A 22,173-nucleotide genomic window follows, 5' to 3' on the forward strand; every position below is an offset into this window, starting at 1 on the left:
TGGCCATGATGGGAGCTGGGGGTCTATCACTTAGAGGGCCACCTGCCTTCTTCATCACTGTGTGGGTCATAGCTGCCAAGTATCCCGTATCCGCCGGGAAAACCCATTTTTTCTTACCGTTTCCCAGCGGTCTCCCGTTTGGTGAAAAATCCCGGTATTGTCCCTTAAATTGGCTTCTGCCCAGCAGCCATTTTTCTGGTGCCGCTTTGCCCTTCTATGGGCACCAGAAAATGGCGCTGGCGCCGGAAGTCGCTTCCGCGCATGACCGGAAGTTGCGTGACGCGACTTCCGGTGGCGCTTTGCCCTTCTATGGGCATCAGAAAATGCCGGCGCTGGAAGTCGCTTTTACGTGTTTCCAGTCATGCGCGGAAGTGACTTCCGGCGCTGGCGCCGCCATTTTCTGGTGCCCATAGAAGGGCGACGCGCCACCGGAAGTTGCGTCACGCAACTTCCGGTCATGCGCGCTCTGCCGATCCCGGATCTTTACGACCCGGACTTGGCAGCTATGGTGTGGGTTTTTTGTTGTGTGCGTGTGTGCGTGCTCTCCCACAGTTTGAAAGCTGTGGGTCAAGGTGCTTGTGGGCCATAAGGACCAGACCAGATGTGCACAAAAAGGTGGACCCTCCCCTCCCCAAGCCTTCAGCAAAAAGCTATGAGTGGCAGCTGCATTGCTCTTCTTTCCCAACTTGCCTGTGCTTGGAAATGTCCTGATCTGTCCTGATGCTTATAAAATGGTATTGAGCTGTGGGTGGGTGTGGGTGTAAGGTGCTTGGCTAGGGCCATTGCTGTGCTTGGAGGGGGGGCAGGACAGGAGAAAGGGCCTTCTGCCATCACACCACTGAGGTTATTATTTGAAAGTGAGCTTTGCAAACTGCTTCAGTGGTGCTGATGGCCAACAAGTGCTTCACTCCCACTGTCCCACAAGCCAGACCATCCCAGGGAATGGGAGAGGGGCGAGAGAGAGAGATAACACCCCCCCCCCCAGCACCACATGAAGCCTGGTACAGTCTATAAAGTGCATTTATCCAGCCCAGAGCTATCCCCCCCCCAACATCCACCCAGCCTCCCACCACCTGTCCATTAAAGCCTTAGCAAACAAGTGTTTAAAAGGAACCAGACATTTACAAAAATAAAAAGGGTCACTTAGCTCCTTTCTCCTCCACTTCCATTTGAGATAAAACTGGGAGGATTTGGGAGCCAGTATTACAAATATTTACAGAATATTGTACAAGCAGGTGGCATCTGGCATTCTAGCAAGCAGAAGGCAGTCACCTCCGTCCACACTGCGGAAATAGCCCTGCAACTATGCAAAAAGGTTTTTTTGGAAAATAACAATTTCAAGAACAGCCAACATAAACATATATATATATATACACATACATGTATTTGAAAACAATGGACATGTGTCATTGGAAGGGGAGAGAGGATAAAGCCACAGCCTCTTGCAACCTTCGGATCAACTGAGCCACACACACACACACACACACACACACACACACACACACACACACACACTTCAGTGGCAGAAGTTTGTCCCTTCTGAGCAATGCCAGGCAGAGGCAGCCTCCCCGTCTATGGCTTTGGTGGCTGAGCAGCAGCTGGCCGCCAAATGCCTCTTGGTCCCATGTCTTTCCTGGAGCTGGGGCAATTCCTTGCTAGCTGCCTCTCGCCAGTGTGTGGCAGGCAAAGGCGTGGACCTCTGAATGCACACCCCTAGAAAGAGTGAGCAGCAGCACCAACCCGTCCCAACAGAAGCTACGGGAAGCCCTGCTGGACATCCTTGCAGGAGGAATGTGCCCCAACCCCTTCATACCCTTGAGAGCCCAGGCAGGGCAGTGTAAGGAGGTCTGCTGCTGTGAGTCCAGGCTGCTTTGTGCCAGCCTCCCCAAAAGCTTATACTCTACCCAGCAACAAGGGCACGGCACAGCCATTTGTCCTAGGCAGAGGCATCTAGTAGGACATCTACCACCAAGCAAATGGTGTGGGAGCTGGGGAAGGGAAATTCCTATGGGGATGTGATGCAGGGCTAGATTTCCTGAAGGAAAGCCTGGCCTCCTGCCTGCTCTCTTTCTGGGAAGCTAGTCATAGCAAGGCTGCGTGCTGCAGCCACCCAATTGCGAGGCAGGCAAGCCAGGCACCTGAGCAGCTGTCTCCAGGCCACTGGTCCAAAGTTCCACCCCCAACTTCTCCAGGTAAGGCAAGGAGAGACCCCTGTCTGAACTGCTGACAGCCAGGGGCAGAGCAGCCTGTCTCGAGGCCGGCACTTGCCTGGTGTTTTTGACTTCCATCCTTCCATCCTTCCCAGCCAAGCACAGCTGTGCTCCCTTCTCCCAGCATCACACAGCTGAAGCTAATGGGAGTTGTAGTCCAAAAACAATTGGAGGGCACCACCTTGGGGGAGGCTCATGTTGGACAATATGGGGCTAGATGGACTGGTAGGCTCCCTCAGGAGAAGGCAGTTTCCTAGGTTCAGTGATGCTCAGGTGACAACGGCGGCCGCAGAGGCAGCACCTGGCTATTAGCAGTTGCCCAAGGATGCTCAGCAGGCAATGATGAAATGAGCTCTAAATATCTATGGCAACGGGCAGCCCAAAACTCCTGGACCATGTTCAGACCGTAACAGGGAAGGGGGGGTCCTGTTTCCTTGCAGAATAAAGAGTTTGGAACCCCTAAGAGAGGGGGAGCACAGCACCTTCTAGGTGGCCCCAGATCTGGCTCACTGAACCTCCACAGCTACCATTGCCCAACCAGCAGGACTTAACAATGAAGAAGCTACAAGGAAAACATGGAAGGATGGAACTGGAAAAGAAAGGGAGGCAGGGTGGATGTGTGGGTGATGAGTCCCCTGGAGGCTTGTTAAACCCAAGTGAGTCACACATGGCTCCAGGTGTGATGGATGTCTGCATAAAACCATCCTCCCCAGATTGGTGCCCTCCAGGTGGACAACAATTCCCATCAGCCCTGGTACACAAAGCGGGCGGACGCCCCACGATGGGCAGGTCCTGCAGAACTCCACTGAGTTCTGCCACCCCAGAGTCCTGCTCATGAAGGGGGCAAGAGATGCTCCATGGTGGGTGGGCTGCTCCCTGAAGAGAAAGAGCTTCTCCGGGGAAGCAGCTAGGAAAGGCAGCTAGACAGCCTTGAGGAGGGAAGAGGCAGCTGTTCCTTCTCATCAATGGCTACAAAACTCTTCCGACTCCTGAAAGCCATTTTGATGCCTGGGATTTAAAAGGGACTGCCAAGGCCCATCCACTGCCAGGGACAGGAATCGTCCCTCCACTTTGCACGGTTAACAAACTGGAACCCTCACCTTGAGATGGACACTTGTGTGTCGCAGCTGGCCTTGCCCCCAGACCCTTTTTTTGGGAGGGGGGGATTCCTTGAAAGGAGTGCGGCCAGTGAAGGGCCCAGAAGGAGCCCAAATGCTCCCTGAGTGGGGTGGGGATAGACTCCCCCTCCTTCAGTTTACCATTGTATAAGTTACATATATTTATATATATCTCTATATATATATTTTAGAGAGAGACACACTCACAAACCCTTTAAGAAATGACAGCCACTCTCATCGGCGCTACACAGAAGCAAGACTTTGGGGTCCGTCCATCCCCGCTGCCCTTTTCGGTAAACCCTTCCAGGTCATGAGACCTCGCGAGTAGTCCCATCGTCACACACAAGCAAAACGGGGAAACCAGCCATGAAGCCCTGAGGTGGGAAATAGCTCTGGGCCCCTCCTGAGCTGAGCAACCAGGGTTCCTGCTTCTCCTCCTTGCACGTCGACAGTAGGGCCTCTCTTGCCCACTTTGCAGGCAGCAGGAAGAGTAGGGCCTCCGTAAGCTGCCATCCCACAAACCACGGCAGGAGGGAGGAAAAGGTTGTGCGTCTTCTGCCACTTTTGGTGCAGCCGGCCAGTCCCCCGCTCGCAGGTGGCCCTGAGGCAGCTGCAACCCCGCACACAGCAGAGGTGGAAGGGGGTGGGAGGAGTTGGTGGCTCCCGGCAGCTGGGCCCCCCGGCTGCCGGCACAGGCCTGAGGGTGGGGAGGCAAGAGCGCTCACTTGAGCAAGGAGATGTCGTCGGCAAAGTCGTCGTGGCCCCGGCGCAGGCAGCGCAGGCAGCGCCACTGGGAGACCATGAGGCAGAGAGGGAGCATGAAGAGGGCGCAGATGGCCGCCATGACGTAGGCGATGGTCATCAGCGTGGACTCATCTGTCTGGGGGATGTTGTAGCCACAGTCCTCCATGTTGGAGTGAAGGAAGGGGCCGTCCACAGCGGCCGTGCGGAACTCGTCGTGCACTGAAGCCAGGGGAGCAGAGGAAACAGAGGATAATGAATGCAGGACAGCAGTGGTAAGGCAGACGATCACGTACAGAAGGCCCCAGGTTCGATCCCAAGTAAGTACCATATTTTTCCGTGTATAAGACGATATTATTTCCTTAGGTAAAGGGGCCCCTGACTATCAGGTCCAGTCGTGTCCGACTCTGGGGTTGCGGCGCTCATCTCGCTCTATAGGCCGAGGGAGCCGGCGTTTGTCCGCAGACAGCTTCCGGGTCATGTGGCCAGCATGACAAAGCTGCTTCTGGCGAACCAGAGCAGCGCACGGAAACGCCGTTTACCTTCCCGCCAGAGTGGTCCCTATTTATCTACTTGCACTTTGATGTGCTTTCGAACTGCTAGGTGGGCAGGAGCTGGGACCGAGCAACGGGAGCTAACCCCGTTGCAGGGATTCGAACCGCCAACCTTCTGATCAGCAAGCCCAAACTCTGTGGTTTAACTCACAGGGCCACCTGGGTCCCTTTTATTATTTCCTTAGAAATAGGCAAAAATTGAGGGTCGTCTTATACGGATAGCAGGGGGGGGGGAGAGACGGGCGATTTGTGGCAGCAGCCAGCAGGAGATTTGCAGCGGCAATAGGGCATGTGATTGGTTGCTGCGTCCAGGCGTCCACCTTTCTGACACAGTAAGAGCTGTTTTGACAGTGGAATGGTCTCCCTCGGGAGGTGATAAACTCTCCTTCCTTGGAGGCTTTTAAGCAGAGGTCAGATGGCCACCTGTCATGGCTGCTTTAGTTGAGATTCCTGCATTGCAGGGGGTTGGACTAGAAGACCCTCAGGGTCCCTTCCAATGCTACAGTTCCATGGTTCTATGAGATGCATAGGCAATGGTGTGCCTGAGGCAGCTGCGCAGGTGAGTGCCACCCAGCTCTGCCCACTGGAAGAGGCTGCCCGTCTGTCTGCCCCTTCTGCAGTCAACTCCTCCTGACACCTTACACTTACCGTGGCAGGCACTGACTGCAAAGCCGATGCGCTTGCGAGCCCGGTCAAAGACCACGTAGAAGCCCTCCATGATGACAGCGCCCATGACGGTGCCCGTGGAAGACTGGGAGATGGCGAACTTGTAGCATTCATCCTGAGATGTGGCCACGTCCTCAACAGGCCGCAGGTATTGCTGAGGGAGGGAGAGGCTTTTGGTAAACTGGGGCGCAGAAATTCTACCTTCCTTCCCCAAATGAGAATATCCTGCCATGTAGGCTCAGAGGCATCAGGGTTGCCCAACGAGATGACGAAAGCACTCTGCCCATGCACAAAGGCACTCTTGTTTTTTCTCACAAGGGCTAGGACTGAGGCCAGCTGCCATTTGCTATCAAGCTGGGCGCAGTTTGTTTCCTCCCTGCTCAGGGAAACACCAGCCAGAGCTAGGTTGCATAATTGCTCTGCTATTTTTGCTTCAAAATTTTGAATTTGTGATTTGAGTTTCAGCCAAATCACCCTCCTGAAAGCTCAGCTGCATTTTCCAAAGCACCTTGGTCTTCTGCACAGCTAGCTGTCTTTGCATAAAACACTATCATAAAATAGTGATAAAGGTAAAGGGACCCCTGACCATTAGGTCCAGTCATGCCCGACTCTGGGGTTGCGGCACTCATCTCGCGTTATTGGCCGAGGGAGCCGGCGTACAGCTTCCAGGTCATGTGGCCAGCATGACAAAGCCGCTTCTGGCGAACCAGAGCAGCACATGGAAACGCCGTTTACCTTCCCGCTGTAGCGGTTCCTATTTATCTACTTGCATTTTGACGTGCTTTTGAACTGCTAGGTTGGCAGGAGCTGGGACCGAGCAACGGGAGCTCACCTTGTCGCAGGGATTCGAACTGCCAACGTTCTGATCAGCAAGCCCTAGGCTCTGTGGTTTAACCCACGGCGCCACCTGCGTCCCAGTGATAGCTAGCTATACATAAATATATACAATTGTGTTTGATGAGGATCGTAACTACTGTATTTTATATTTTCCTTTTTCTATGTTATTCTTTTCTTTTGGTGCATTGACTATCTTTCTATAAAGAGAGTTTGGATTTCATTGCTTAATACGATACAAACTTCTAATAAAATTCTATTAAAAAGGAGGAAATAGAGAACTCCTGGCTCCTCCAAGCTGCAAGAACTTCTCCTGAGAGCCAGATGCAATGCCCCACCTGAGGTTCCCTTCACACTCTGCCTACCCCAAAGCACACATGCAGTAGTGGCACCTACCTGTGGCAGGATGCTGATCCGGAAAGACTGGTTGGTGGTCTCGCCCATCAGGTAGAGAGAGATGACCGGGAAGATGTGCCAGGGGGTGGTGCCCACTTGCCAGCAAACCAGCTGCTCTCCCAGCCAGAAGCCATCGGGGAACTTCTCTGTCTGTTGAAGAGGGAGGGAGGGAGGGGGTCTTCTTAGCACAGTACAAGCCACACCAGATTTTGGGGGAGGAGAATAAGGGTGGGGAGGCTGCTGCTTTTTTTTTTTTGCTTTTCCTCCATTCCTCAGGTCAACAAAGATGGCGCAGCTCCCATAGCTGCCAAGTCTCCCGTATTCCCTGGGAAACCCCCGTTTTCCCAGCTGAAAAAACGGATTTTTTTATTTCCCCCCAGTTTATTCTGGCGCGGCGGCCATTTTGGAACTGGGCGGAGCATGCTCAGAAGCGACTTTTGATGCTGCTTTGCCCAGTTCCAAAATGGCCACAGCACGACTTCTGGTGTGGCGGCCATTTTGGAACAGGGCAGAGCAGCATCAAAAGTAGCTTCTGAGCATGCTCCGCCCAGTTCCAAAATGGCGGCAGCACTACTTCCGGTCTGCTACTTCCGGTCCAGTCCCTTATTTCTCAGGCTGGAACTTGGCAGCTACCGGTATGAGCTCCGGGTTTCTGACTCTCCACCTCCACCCCAGGGAGTAATGATGCTTTGCGCTAGAACATCTAGCATGGAGATGCTGGCTCACTTGCCTGGGGTGGTGTGGAGGGACGGTACCAGGAATGGGTTTCACCATTTCCATGCATTGCAACACATACACAGAGGAGGCCCAGTTACTCTAACTGATTCATTTTTCACAATATATGACCCCATTGCAGGATGTGAATGTTCTGGTCCCGGAGCCCTTGGTTTTCAGGATTCGAACACAGAGCTGGGCACACTCCACTCTCCGCAGGGCCCACAGATAGGCAGACCAGGAGGTGCTCTTTTCCCTTTGCTGACCCCACCCCCCACCCCCCGATGCGTTTCTCACCGAGGAAGCTGTCTTTATGGACTTCACTGCTGCCTCAAAGACTTTCTTGGGGAGGCGGAGGTTGGTGGTGCCGCTGTCCACGATGCTCTTGTCATAGTTGTACTGCGGGGAAAGGCAAAGGCACTCAGGCTCCAGAAACGCCAATCCCCCCCTTCCCAAGCTCATGCACACCAGCTCCCAACCAGCCCTGGCAGTGGGGGACAGAAGCTGATTCTTACTGGAACCTGCATGGGTTGGGTGGGGGGGTTTCTGAACTAGAGTTCCCCTGCTGCGGCCAGGCTGAGCACAACCTGATCCCAAATCTGTGGCAAGTCCCTGGGCAGAGGAGCAAGGGCAGGGTCCAGCCCTCTGTCCAACCTCAGTCCTCAGTACCAAAAGCTGTTCCTATGTCCTGCCTCCACCTCCGAACCAAGGCACCTCATTGGTGGGCACTGCTCAGGTGCTCCTCTGTACATACTCTGCACACACATCACCAGTCAGTAAGATCTGATTTAAATCTTCTTCTTTTTACAGAAAGATCTTGCTGGTATAATCTTAATATTTACAACCAGATGAAGCTTTCATTTTTGGAATAATAAATTTCCAGAGTAGTTTCTACAGTTATATCAAAAATTACTGATTTGGTTATATACTATTAGACATACATAGACCAATATTTATGAAATTATTGTGAGGTTTTATAAGTTAACTGTTTATATTTGGACAACTTTTCTGCTGTACAGTCGTACCTCCGCTTACATATCCCTCTGGATACGTAAACTTCAGGATGCGAACGCAGCAAACCCAGAAGTATTTTTCCGGGTTTCGCTGTGCGCGAATGTGCAAAAGCACTAAACCGTGCCACGCGCATGCGCAGAAGCGGTCCTCTGGTTGAGAATTCCTCGGGATGCAGCCGGACCTCCGGAACAGATCCCATTCACAACCGGAGGTACCACTGTACTTTATTGGAAGGAGAAAAATAATCATTTCCTTAATAACAATTTAAACAATTTATTTAATTAAAACCATAACATTATAGCACATGTATCCATGTTTGTTAACTGATGTGGTTAAACAATTTTTTTAAAAAACTGAGTTTTAACAAACATGAAAAAGTTAAACAAATCCTTATTTCCTGATGAACAGTCTATGGACTATAGTGTAACTTAAACAGAAAACTATCTTTAGAAAGATTTTTCCTGCATAAGCATTTCATTTTAAAATTCCGATTTAAATAAAAAATAATAATCCATTTTTTAAAAAAATTAAAAGAACAAATCATTGATTTTTATCCACCCTGCACCCGAGCATCCCTGGCTCCCTCTCACCTCCTTGCAGTCCATCTGCAGGTCCTGCCCGTTTATCTCTATCCTGACAATGATGACCTCGTAGTACCACTCTTTCCGAATCGGGGTGTACCATATGCTGCCCACATAGAGGGACGGGTCGATGCCTCCAATGATCTGCAGGGACAGGGGCATGGCAGGAAATGGCATTAAGAGGAAGGGGCCAATAGGAGGGTGGTGGGTGCCCTGTTCCCATCCTCTCCCCACTACTCCACAAAGCACCGGCAAACGTCCTGCCTGGGCTGCTGGAGGCTCAGAGCTGCCTGGAATCTCCAGTCCAGGCCAAGTGCAAATGGGACAAAGGGGGTGATGGAGAGGAGAGGACACTCTGCATGTGCTCTGACACTCTTCTCCTCATTAGAACGCTGGCCTTCCATATACTCGCCCCCAAAACAGGAGAGCCCTCCTGCCTGAACCTCAGCACCTGGAGTTGGGCTGTGGTTGCTTAATAGTGAGGGAAGGCACTCTGCAGATGCCCAGAGGTGCTCTCAACCTCTGTATTATGTAGCTGATCCGAGACTGTGAACAGGTTCTGGGGATCCAACTAAAAGGAGGAGAACGAGACCCTTCTTGCCCCTGCGCCCCTCACCATGCTGCCCCCCACAGAAGCCAGGGCGTCCGAGACATTGGGTGGGAAGCCGGCTCCACACAGCTGCAAGGAGAAGAGGTTGGGGACCTGGGTTTGCTTCACCAGCGAGTCGAAGAAAGGCTCCAGGGTGTCATCAGGCTGCAGAAAAGGAGAAGAGGAAGAAGGGACTCAGCATCAGTGAGCATGGAGTAAGCACGTAGGCTGTGAGCTAGCTCTGGGCTTCAGGCTCACAGGCAGGCCCTGCTGGGCTATGGAGGCTCGGATGCTTTACAACAGGGACGTCCAACTCCCAATAGACTGCGATCTACTCACAGTATAAAAAGACTGGCAGTGATCTACCCAATGTCGTTGGATGGACCGAAGTTGTTGAACTTTTTTTAGAAAGCCAAACTTGTTGAGCTTCCTGAGCTATGCTCCTTGGGAATGGGGAACGTCTGGGGCCCTGCCAACCCCAGCTACCACTGCCCCCAGCTAGCATGACCAATGGTCAGAGCTGATGAAAGGAGTCGGATTACTCCAGAAGAGCAACAAGCTCCCCAAACTCGGGACTAGAATGCGCATTTCATTCTGGGCAGCTTCTGTGTGGCTCCCTGGCAAAGGCGTGAAGACCTGCTCTCCAGAGACCGGAGATCCAGGGTGGCTAGCTGGTCGGGTTTAGCAAAATCTACTATGTAAAGTGCTGAAGGTCTTGCAGAGGACTGCCAGAGGACAAATGCAAGGAGACTGTTCTGCAGGTGGCATTCAAGAGGGCAATGCCCTCTAAGGGGAGCTCAGTTTTAAGAGCAACAGGATTGGCCCCCCTAAGCCCCTTTGGGCCTTCCAGGAGTAAGGGCAAGGGGGTTAAAGGAGGGTTATCCTATGCTGCTTCTGTGGCTGCATTTTAGCTTCCAAAAGTAAAACAAACAAAAAACAGGTAAGCCTCTAAACTGGAAAACTAGGGAATTTTAATAAATTTTAACTGCCCAACACATTTCCATTGGGAGATGTTGTGGGTTTTTTTTTTTACTCTGCAGTTGTGATTTGTGCCGGGAGGGTTTGGGGACCCCGCCCCCTTACATGATACAGTTTCCACAGTGGCAAGGGGGTACATTTCTCCAGAAGTGCCCACACTGATGCCAGGCTCACCCGGGCAATCTCCGCATACGCCAGGCCCAGGATCCCTTCCCAGTTGGACCCGTTGATGAAGAACTTGTCTGACTCGGTGATGGCAGCAATGTTGGCGCGGACGGTGACATTTGGGCCGTGGGGGATGGTCACCAGGTCAGTGCCGAGCTCCCCTTCCCACTTGCCCTGCGTGTACGGCACGTAGACGCCTTTCCTCAAGTCCCGGTACGTACCAGAGCTGCAAGAGACACAGAGGAGAGGGTATGAAACAGTGAGAACACAGGTAGGCGGCATGTTGAGGGAGCTACCTGCCTGAGGTAGCCTCTAAAACTCAAGGAAAGACCAGAAAAGTCTGTTTATGTATGCAACAACAGCTGCAAGGATGCTACTAGCCCAAAGATGGAAAGAACCAAAAGTCCCAACTAAGGAAGAATAGCAAGCCAAACTGCTGGACTATGCTGAAATGAAAAAAAACTGGCCGGGAGACTCAGGAACCAAGAAGATAAACACTTCGAAAAAAGAATGGGAAAAACTCATAACTTACTTAGGAGATCATTGTAAACAGATAAAGACGTTACCTGGACTTTAAAAAATCACTCGTAAAGAAACAAAAGATATGGACAATTTAGAGAAATGAAAACTGTGGAGAATGTATTGATATGCAGTTTTAGAAAAATTACTATAAGGACCGGACTCATGTAGGGGACGGGGCAGGAAGTCACGAGATTCAGTGAATCACATGAATTGATATGTTAAAGGTGGTTTCCCCCCCCCCCCATTACTTTAAACTTGTTTGTGTAAAAACCAATACAAACTATTGAAAGAAAGAAGAAAACTCAAGGAATGGTGCAGAAGAGGCTGCAGTGAAATCGTATGATGTTTGGAAAGGGCTGCAGCTCAGTGGCAGACCATCTCTTTTGCACGCAGAAAGGCTCGGGTCCAGGAGCATCTCCCAGTAAGGCAGCGGAGGCAGGGAGCCCTGTTGGAAACCCTGGAGGGTTGCTGCCAGTCAGTGCACACAATACTGAGCAAGATGGACTAATTGTTTGGCCTGATATAAAGGAGCTTGCTATGCTCCTAGAATGTTCAATCGCTGCTCTGCTTTACTATGCCAGCAACTTGGAACATGAATGTTATACATAAATTAACAACTGCACGCCTCTCCTTTGTTTTCCTTTCGCTTCCCTTTCCAATGTCTCTTAACTTTTAAACTGCAAGCTTGTGTGCAGTCCTATTTTGTGTTGTTGTTTTTAAACTAATGATCAAGTACAGTACAATACGTGCCTCCAAAAAGTAACAGAACAATGTACGGTATATGGATGAACATCAGCATGGAAGATTTACGTTCCATGGATTATTCCAGCACCACCACCCCTTTCCAGGTACTCCTGCTACAGTGACAGAAACACCTGCAAAGAGTCATGGGGGGGCAACCCCTACAATTAACAGCCCACAATGTGACAGCACAACTTTACACCAGTCCCCCTCTCCCCAACCTAGCACAAATAATTCCCTACCCACTGTCTTCATTTGGGATATTAAAAAACCGCTCTGCCCTGACAGAGCATAAGATACAGTCTCTGCCAAGTATGATTGGATTTTGGTGGGGCTTGTAGTGCAGCAACACCTGGAGGGGAGCAGATGGAGGGGGGAAGGTTGATTGGCAGCCTCTGCCAGGAAGTGGCTCAGGCCCAGACCTTTAGCAAACCTCCACCAGGATAAAGGAACTGAGCAACAGAAGGGCGGGGCAGCCCCCGTGCCTCCCTGGTCTGCTTGTCTCCCTCCCTAATGCAGACTGAGGCAGTAATTCAGAGAGCGCTCTTGGCAGATGTGGTGCCTTGGAGTGGGGGGGCCATCACAGCAATGGTGTGCACCTGCCCATCTTCGCTGCTCACGTCTCCGTAGCAAGAGGAGCAGATCGCCCTGAGGCATGTCCACAGCACCCAGCCCATTCCCGGCCGGCTTTGGGCTGACTCCCCCATCAGCGCCTCGGCTCTGAACGGAGGCTCGCTGGCTCTCCCCACTCGGCCACGCAAGGCGAGGAGGCAGTGAGCAGACTGAAGCGGAAGGGAATCAGCCTGCCATTGTCCATTGTGCCCTCCAGCAGCAGCTCAAGGGCCAGACAGTAGCTCAGCATTTCTTTCCCCCATGGCACAGAAAGAAGCCATTTAGCCCTGATCTGTGTGCTGGTGTCACCTGGCGCCACCCTGGCACTGCCAGCCTGATCAAGTGTTTTCAGAAGACCAGAGACAGATGGCGTGAAGGGGCATAGGGATTACGGATGGCGCTTGCAAAGGCAATAGCCCCTCGAGCAAATCAGGGGCTAAACACCTCCCTGGTGGAAGAGGCGGGCGGGACAGAAGAGGGGAGAGGAGAGGTTTCCTTGCAAGCTCAGAGCTGCCCTCTCCTGCCCGGCCCCACATCAGCTTCCCTGCATACTCACAGCTGGCGCCGGTAGTACCGCCTGAGGAAAGGATGGGGTGCTGCACCCACAGCAAAGTTACTGCTCCCTGTGTCCACCAAGATATTCAGCTGGGGGAAGAGAAAGGGAGAAAGGTCAGTGCGTTTCATGCAGAGAATTGCAGGGCAGCCCAAATGTGCACAGAAACATCCCGTCCGGGACAATGAGCTTGTGCCTGACCCACTCACAGCACAGAATATAATAGCTCCAGGGTGCATAATGCAGCACCACATCTTTTAAACAAGGCTGGCTTCTGTTAGCATTGGGCATATGCAGCCTTCTGAACTACACAGGTCTCTACCTCAGGCAGAAAGGATCTAAATTGGGCACAGAGAGGCCAAGCTTGGCATCAAGATGCAAATGTTCTGCTGCTTTGGGCAGCGGCCTGTTCCAGGTTCCAACTTCCAGGAGTGGAAGGCAAGTTCCCCCAAAGAAACGTCTCTGTGCCCATGTCTTTAAGCCAAAGGGTGAAGCCGGCTTGGAGCACAAGGTCGCTGGTTCACCCCCTGCCCTTGGTCTGCAGCGACAGCAGCAGCAGCTCCTCTGTGTGGTTTAGCCCGTCTCGGAAGAAGCGTCAGCATCAGCAGCAAGCTGCAGGTGTATCAGTTTCCACGTCAGCTGGGGAAGGTCAGGGCTGCCAGACCCCAAGGTGGTGGTGCTGAGGCTGGAAGGAGCCTGCCTCCCCCCAAACACTACGTGGCCTAACCCTCTGCGCACAAAGGGCACAGCAGAAAGACAGATAGCTTGCTAACCTTGTGGGGTCAAACGCGGGACAAATTGAAGTGCAGCTGTCTGAAACAGCACAGGAACACCGTCCTTTACACCAGGAGTGAAGAACCTGCCCCCCACCCCAGATGCTCTTAGACTTGCACATCACTAGGGCAGATGAGAGGTGCAGTGCATCAACAGCTGGGGGCAGAGGACAGATGTTTCCCACATCTGCCTCCAAGAAAGGAAGGGACACCCCCTTGTGCTAAGGAACAAATACCCTCCAGGGATGGGTGCTTTGAGAGGGTCTGGGTCACTCACAGAAGAATTCAAAGAGGGGTTATGAAACAAGACTATTTCGATGTTCTGTGCTCACTGTTCATATGCTTTATAAATAAGAATAGTGCACTGAATAGACCCCCAACAGCACATGCCTCCACGTGGCAAGGCTACCGTACTGACATGAAACTCCTCCCAAACATCGCTTTGCAAAATCTATTTCATTAGGATGCCTGCAAAATTTTATCCCGGCGGCAATAATGTGCTCCACACAGTATTTGCTTCTTAATGGACTGTCTTGTTCGTTTGTTGCTGTTTTTGAAAACTGAGTGAGCACATCTTTGAAAAGAAAAGCACCAACTCTCCTGCCTGGATAGCAATGCAGCAAGACAGGCTGTAGATGGGAGAGCATGATGCCCATTCAGGCTTGAGCCCAGCAGCTTGGGAAGGAATTTCTCTCCAGTTAAAGGTCATCGAAAAAGTCCCTCCTAGCCTTGCTTGCCTTAAGCAGCCCCAAATGGAGCAGGGAATAAACCTTGCTGTAGAGGCAAGAGGTCAGCACAGAGGCAGGCTGCAAGACCTCAAGTCACTTCCTCCAAATGTCAGAACAGGCAAAGGCATTTGGAGCTGTGCTCTCTCCACATTTCTGGGAAGAAAGGCACGTGTGCCTAATCACAATGAGATCACAAGCAGGATGCCAGATACTTGTTGGCTCCCACTCCTGGATCGTTCACATAGGATTCTTCTATATTTATACAGCATTTTACCAAAATTCATCATCGTTCCGTTCCATATGGCTCACTTAAAAGGTCCATCAGCAGCCATTAGTACACAGGCTTCTCTAGGCTATGAGCTTCCTATGGCTCAGTTGCACAAAGATGCAGAATGCCCAGCACATCCTTAAACATTTATACAGCACAGAGCACTTGGCTTGGCACCTCCTGCATTTTATTACCAGCACTTCACATAGGGATTCCCCATACATATTCACCTCTGCCTCCTGACCACCCCTACTGGTTTCTTATAGGCAAGACTCTTAAATGTCAGTGACTACCTGGCAGAGTAAGAAGATGCTCTGGTAGGTCAGCAACTCACAGGGCTGATCTAGAACTCGAGACAACCCCAAATGACAAGCAATGACCCTTAGCACAAAGTGTGCAGCAGCAGCAGCAGCAGCACCTCAGCAGGAGTGGAGAACCTCTGGCCCGTCAGATGTCGCTGAACTACAATTCCCATCAGCGCAGAAAGCACGGTCATGGATGATGGGAGTGGTAGTTCCCCACCCTTGGACCTCAGAGGCCAAGACCAAAAAAAATAAAAGAAATAAAAAATCCAAACCAAAAACAAACAAGAACCTCCTAAGCAGACCATTGGTTCAGAAAGAGCTTTTGGGTTATAGTCAGAGGCAGGAATGCTGCAGAAAACCACCAGAGGAAGAGTCTACTTGTTCTGCTTGCAGCCCTCCCATAGCTTCTGGTTGGCCACTATGAGAACAGGATGTTGCACTCAAAGGGCCATTGGCCTAATCCAACAAGCAGGCTCTTCTTTTGTCCTTATGTTACCAGTGATTTGCTGTAACTGGCCCATCTGCAAGTGGTTAAGTCACTGCAGCCAGGTGTGCACCGACCCAAGTCCACATGGGTTGCACATAGGGTTGCCATACTCAATAGAGGACAGGACTTCTGTGCCTTTAATTGCCCTGCTCTCTTTTGAGTCTGGAAACCTTAAAGAGAAACCAGCAGACCCTTTGCTTGGAAATTAAACAAAGGGTCTGCTGGTTTCTCTTTAAGGTTTCCAGACTCAAAAGAGAGCAGGGCAATTAAAGGCACAGAAGTCCTGTCCTCTATTGAGTCTGGCAACCCTAGTTGCACATCAACAGAGAGAACTGAACTGAAAAGGAAAACAACAAAGAGGTGATTGGATCATCAGCAAGGCAGTTCAGGAAGATCCACACCTCAAAAAAAAGAGAGTTTTGTGCTGCTATTTTGTTCTTATCATGTTAACTTATTTCATAAGGAAAGGTGGGAGCCAAGAATATTTCAATGGTGTTCTTAGGGGCAGCCAATTTCAGTCCCTGGTTTTCAGAAGGCATTGCAAAATTACTCTGTAAACTTGAGACTGAAAATGGTTGTGCCTAAGAGTGCCCTAGGATTCAATTTGGTTGGGCTCAATTAAAGCCCAATTCTGTGCCTAGAGGTCTCCTTCATCCTTTCCCTGCCTTTGGGGACCTGCCATCTCACTTTCTCTACATGCGATTGCATGTGAAAACCCAGGCACTTCTTGTTAGTATCTGAGAGTGTGGAGAACAGAAGCCTACCCACTGTTTTTGCCCAGGACAGCAGTTATTCACTGCACCAGAACAGCCTCTTCCCTGCATCCCAGAGGACATAGCCGCAAGCCACCACTGGGTTTGCTGGCAGTAATTGAACTCCCTCTGTTCAGCTGCAAACCTGGGCAATAAATACAGACACCAATGGCGGAAGTGTATCAGAGCAGCCATACCAACCTCCTCTTGGGTCCTGCTGCAAAATCTCTCAGTGAGCAGCTGGGTGGGGTCTAAACAGAGAGGGGGCATTAGAGAGCCTTGCCAGGTCATGCTGCTGGGCAGCCTTAATCCTGACCTCACAAGAGCTCCGTCTTCTCCTAATCCCCCACCGAGAGTGTGCCAGGAAAGGACTTACTGCTTTTGCACTAATCAGCAAACCACAGTGCACATGTGTACACAAGGCACAATCTCTTGCTTTTTTTGAATGCTGTCACCTGCCTCCTTTGAATACTCACCATCCAGGCAACAGACAAAGTCAAGTTTCCTTGGGTTGTCACCAGTGCCAGCCCTACACAGAGTAGGCCTATCAAAGTTAATGGATATGGCTAATTTACAACCAGTTGGGTTTAGTTGGGTCTACTCTGAGTAGAACTTTTTTGGCTCCAACCCTGCAAGTTTAACTAAATTAACAGATGTCAATGAATGGGGCTGGCTTGTGCACTCAAAGCGATCTTCAGGGGAAACAGAGTCTGCTTCTGGTGCTACCATCTCTTTTCCTGAATGTGAAGAGTTCAGCATAAGGCATTTAAGGGTGCAAGACCAATACACCCTGCACAGGAGTAAGTCCAATTGAATAGAATGGAGCTTACAACAAAATGAGCCTGCAGTGACCCTGGATGGCACAACACCCTTTTAGACTGGAGGAAGCAAAGCCAAGTGAGTCAATGTGACTCTTCCCCCCACCCACCCACCCAACAGAGTTTGTTTTTCCACCCAGTGGCTCAAACACTCAAGCACCACCTTGACAGAGCTCTACGTCGTCCCAGAGGGAGATGGCAACAGCCTTTATTCCAGAAGACAGCAAGGTCAGCTCCCCAACCCAATGTCCCATCAGCCCTGCCAATCTCACTTTGCAGCTGGCACCCAAAAAGGCCAACAGTTTGCGCGCACACACACACACGGTCACCCCTGAGGATGCTCTGCTCACTTGCGGTCAGACAAAGGCTGCTCACCAACCCCCTTGCAAACTCAAATTTCTCCTCATCCACACAGATATGATGCCCTGTAGCTTGTGGCCCCACATTGTCACTCTAGAGAAGGCATCCCCAAACTGCGGCCCTCCAGGTGTTTTGGCCTACAACTCCCATGATCCCTAGCTAACAGGACCAGTGGTCAGGGATGATGGGAATTGTAGTCCAAAACATCTGGAGGGCCGAAGTTTGGGGATGCCTGCTCTAGAGCCTCTCCAAAGTCCAAATACAAGCACTTTTGGGAAGCAATGCCAGTGTTTGCTCTGGCTTTGGAGGCTCAGCTTTGCAGAGAGGTTTAATTCACTAGCCCGAATTTTGCCACTGTGGGCCTAAGAAAACAAATGTGCTCATAATATGCACACCTGGTACCACTTACTCACGCACACATATAGGCTTGTACTTTTCCCACTTGCTTTCACACACATACACACTTTATATAAGGAACCTTTAATTCCACTGAAAGCACCATATGCTGTTGGCATCTCTTGCTTACTTGGCCCACAGCCAGAGAGCTGAAGAGGCAGCCGGCAGAGGAGGGTTGGGGAGCTGCGGGAGCCTTCCTGGAATCCGGCAGCTCTGAGCAAACCCGCTTGGCAAGGCGGGGCAAAGGGGTGAGGGGTTTCGAGGCCTTTTCCCCAGCGGCAAAAAGTCAGCTTGGCAGTGGAAGGGCACAGAGAGCCCCCTCACCCACAATGTGGAGCACGCCATGGTCAGTTTGGAAATAAGCAAAGGAGCTGGAAACACGTTCTGCACATTCTCAGAGGCTATCGCCACTGCCCCGCAATATTTCAGGCCAAGCCCCAGCGCTAAAAATAAGTTCCACGGCTAAGCTGTGGCTTAAGCCTCAACAAATGCCCAGGTACATCCGGCTGCTTGCGTAGAAGCAGGCAACCGGCTACACAGAGGGATCCCTGCGAAATTTTGTGTCTTCGTACATGACAAAAATGCCACTTCTCCCCTTGCATCCACGTACATGTTCCTCACCCACCCAACCAGTCGCTCTCTACCGCAGTTTCTCATAAAGAGAAGCAGCTCCAGATAAGCATAGCTTTTTTTCCACCAGTCTGTTTCAGTGGAGAAGAAATGCCCATAGGAAACAAATGATTTCCACGCTCTGCTCACTTTCATCAATGGCGGCACCTCTTCCGAAAGCCCTTCCCCCAGTCTGTCCCCTGGGGGGACCCCAAATAAAGCTGCTGAGGAGCCAGCAAAAACAGCTCCACCGACAAGGACTGCTTTGCTTTGCACTGGAAAGGCTGGAGGATGTCAGCTAAGGACACAATGGGGCTTGCCCCACGTGAGCACAGGGACGGTCACTAGTTGTGTGGTCTGGTTAGACATAGTGAGGCCCGATTTCAGGGACAGTCCATGTCTGAATAATTTTCATCCATCTCCTCCTTTTTAAAAAGTGTTTTGAAAGGATTCTGATAGGACTCAAAGGTGATGTCCTCCCTTGCCATCTTGCCCTCCCGGCCATGAAGCCAGCCCAAGGGCGAACAAGGAGGCAAGTGATCTGTCTCTCTCTACAGGCAGCACCCTTGCAGCGGCCCCTTCATTCTTCCCCAATCCCCATCCCCCCCCCGTACTTTGGATCTTCTGAGGGTCGAGCTCCTGGAAATCAGGTGCAAAGTGCCCCACCAGAAGCCCAACTGAATAATCCTGGGCTGGGGGCTAAGAGTCAGAGCTGTGAGCTAAAAAGTACAGGCTGCAAGGTTTATCTCTCTGCCCTGAACTTGCCAGGTGGCCTTGGGGAGCTCCCCACCCCACCCAAGCATCACACACACTTACTCTCTCCCCCACACAGCCCCATCCCCACCTGCAACCTACCGACTTTCTTCAGGGGGGGGGGTCCACTGGCCTTGGATAGGAAGCATTCTGAAAGCATCTAGAGCACGGTTTCCCGAACTTGGGTCTCCAGCTTTTTTTGGACTCCCTGACCACTGGTCCGGCTAGCTAGGGATGATGGGAGTTGTGGTCCAAAAACAGCTGGCGACCCAAGTTTTGGAAACCCTAATCTAGAGGGACCCTCCCCCAGCATGGCGAAGGGCGCTGGCCTGACCGGATGCCCCTCGCTGCCCGCCCGCCCGCCAGCACACGGGGGTCAGTGGGCGACAAGCTCGTGGCCCGATGGCAGCTCACCTTCTGCGGGGGGCTCCCCACCGTCATCTCCACGTAGTAGCCCTGCCCGGACTTGCCCCGCAGGTTGTCCAGCATGTCGGCGAAGACGCCGCCGCCGCCGCTGCCGGGGCGAGGCTCGTCCTGCTCGTCGGCCGAGCGCGGCGGCCGCGACTGGATCGGCGCGCTCCGCAAGGGCAGCCGGAGCCCGACGGGCGCCTGGACGGGGCCTCGCGCCACCCCGGAGCCCAAGCACAGCAGCAGCCCCAGCAGCGCCCGAGCCATGCTCAGCTCCGCCGGCTCCTGCTCGAAGGCCGCGCGGGGAGGAGGAGGGAGAGGAGGAGGAGGACGGGCAGCGGCGAGACGGACCGGGCTACTTCCCAGCGGCCCGGCGGCGGCCTCGGGAGGCACCTCCAGGCCGCGGCGGGAGCTGCAGCTGCATCGGGCGCCGCCGGCCTAGGAGAGATGCAGAGGCTCCAGTTGCTCGGCACCGCGGGCCGGCTCCAGCGCAGCAGCTGGGAGGGCTCCGCGCTAGAGCCTGGGCGGCGGCAGCGGCAACTATCCGAGGCAAAGGCTTTTCCTTTTGCCGGAGCTCGCTGGGAGTTGTAGTCCACGGGCGGGCCGAGCCGCAGATAAGCAGCGGCTCCTTCTGCGCACGCGGGAGCGGCAGCTTGCTCGGAAGGCGCGCCTGCTGGGAGCTTCGTAGCGCCGCCTCCTCCTCTGCGCGTTGGCCCGGAGGGAGGCCGGTGCCCGCGGCGCACAGCACGAGCTAGAGGAGTTGAAGTCCCTTTGCCCCTCCATAAAATATTTGACGGCGCCGGACAGACCCCCCCCCCAAAGCTGATGGTGGGCATCAGGGGTGCCAACTTGAATAAAATATTGGGGGGAGGGCAGGTAAACCCCGTCCTGCATAATCAATAACGTGACGGGGTGCTCGCACACCATTTGAATGGCAATGCCCATCAACTTAGGGAGGCAGCCCCCTCAAATATTTTATGGGAGGGCCGAAGACCCATTGGTCCCTAGCAATTGGCCATTCAAGTGGTGTGCAGGTGCCGTGTCTTGTGGTCGATTATGCGGGGTGGGGCTTACCTGGGCCCCCTCAATTTTGTATTCAAGTTGGCACCCCTGGCACAAACCAAGGTGGACCAAGTGTTGTTGTTTTTTCGCACCAGAGGCAAAGAGGGCAAGCAAACGGCTGCCCTTTCTTGGCGAGCCTCAGCAGCTCCTGGGGACTGCCTCTTCAGACCTCTTAGGTGGCCCCCCGTTGCCTATATTGTGTGGCAGGCCCAAGAGGTCAAGGAAGTCCCTGCAAGAGAGCCACAGCGGGAAAGCCCAGCTACAGAAGAGCAGACAGTGGGGTTGTCGAGGGAGGGGCCAGACAAGGGCAGGCAGGGCTCCTGGCCATCTACAGGAGTCCCCACCAAGTACTGTACAGTGGTACCTCTACTTACGAATTTAATGCGTTCCGAACGCACATTCGTAAGTCGAAAAAAAGTAAGTCAAATCCCATAGGAATGCATGGGGAGAAAAAAATTGTAAGTCGAAGCAACCCTATCTAAAAATTCGTACGTGGAAAAAACCCCTATCTAAACCACATCCAAGATGGCGGACGGAGCTCCATTCGTAAGTAGAAACATTCGTAAGTAGAGTTATTCGTAAGTAGAGGTACCACTGTATTGGGCTGGTCACGGTTTCACGCTGCTGGCCTCCATGGTTGGACAGATTCCTTGGAGAAGTGAGACCAGGCCTGTGTCTGGTTGACCTTTGCCCATCCTGGCTGGTCAATGGGGCAGAGTCTGTCATATCTAACTAAGTGTCTGCCCTAGTAGGTTCCTTCCTTATAGTGGGGGTGGTTCCCACCATTCTGAAGGATGCTCTGTACGGAGAGAGCCTTACTAAAGAAATCTGCCCTCGGCACTAGTGGTATGAGTAACTATTACCATAGATAGGGTGCCTGTGCCTTGGATTGCATCTTCAATCCAGGTTTCTGAGTGAAGTTGAGCACTTAGATCCATTCCATTCAGGGCAGTCTCGAGCAGGTTGCGCGCCCTGGCGCTGAGGGGCGGAGATCGCTCCAGCGCCCCTGCCCTCGCAGGGCGCAGCATGGCTTCCGCGCGGCTTCGACGTGCAGTGCCCTGCCTACCGGCCCGGTGCCCTTACACCCCGCGCCACCAGGACTCTACCTAGAGCCGGCCCTGATTCCAGGCTTTAGGCCTGATTTTTGGAATGGAAACTGTCTTGGTCACCCTGATAGGTGTCCCATGCCAGGTGATTTTCCTGGCTCTCTTAGCAGAGTTGGTACCACAAGTCACGGTATTGTTCTGGATCTGGCTAGGATGGGTATACATGATGCCACCTTTCAGTAGTTCATCTAAGAACATAAGAAGAGCTTGCTGAATCAGGCCCATGGGCCATCTAGTCCAGGTAAGGTAGAACATCACCATCAGGATTAGTAGCCATTGATAACGTTATCTTCCATTAGTATTCTCCCTTTTTTTCAAGCTATCCCAATTTGGTTCCCATCACTGTGGGAACGAGTTCCA

At 52.3% G+C, this 22,173-nt stretch overlaps 1 protein-coding gene across 1 annotated transcript; it reads right to left on the minus strand.

Moving 5' to 3' along the window:
* Positions 1–357: 357 nt before the first annotated feature.
* BACE1 (beta-secretase 1) lies at positions 358–20,249 on the minus strand. The gene is made up of 9 exons (XM_035139285.2): positions 19,652–20,249; positions 12,992–13,080; positions 10,570–10,786; positions 9,445–9,582; positions 8,838–8,972; positions 7,531–7,632; positions 6,520–6,669; positions 5,272–5,443; positions 358–4,291 (listed from the first exon to the last, which is right to left on the minus strand). Exons 1-9 carry the CDS (start codon positions 19,910–19,912, stop codon positions 4,050–4,052), a joined length of 1,506 nt encoding a protein of 501 aa, XP_034995176.2. The 5' UTR covers positions 19,913–20,249; the 3' UTR covers positions 358–4,049.
* Between the last annotated feature and the right edge of the window lie 1,924 nt (positions 20,250–22,173).

This window comes from Zootoca vivipara, chromosome 15 (assembly GCF_963506605.1).
Source record: "Zootoca vivipara chromosome 15, rZooViv1.1, whole genome shotgun sequence".
Taxonomy (NCBI): domain Eukaryota; kingdom Metazoa; phylum Chordata; class Lepidosauria; order Squamata; family Lacertidae; genus Zootoca; species Zootoca vivipara.

Excerpts from the sequence above, each read along its gene's own strand:
- BACE1 (XM_035139285.2), bottom strand. The coding sequence starts at position 19,912 with ATGGCTCGGGCGCTGCTGGGGCTGCTGCTGTGCTTGGGCTCCGGGGTG. Across the intron at positions 8,973-9,444 it reads CTTCTGTGGGGGGCAGCATG|ATCATTGGAGGCATCGACCC; the intron begins GTGAGGGGCGCA and ends CTGTCCCTGCAG. Across the intron at positions 4,292-5,271 it reads TGCAGTCAGTGCCTGCCACG|TGCACGACGAGTTCCGCACG; the intron begins GTAAGTGTAAGG and ends CCCTGGCTTCAG.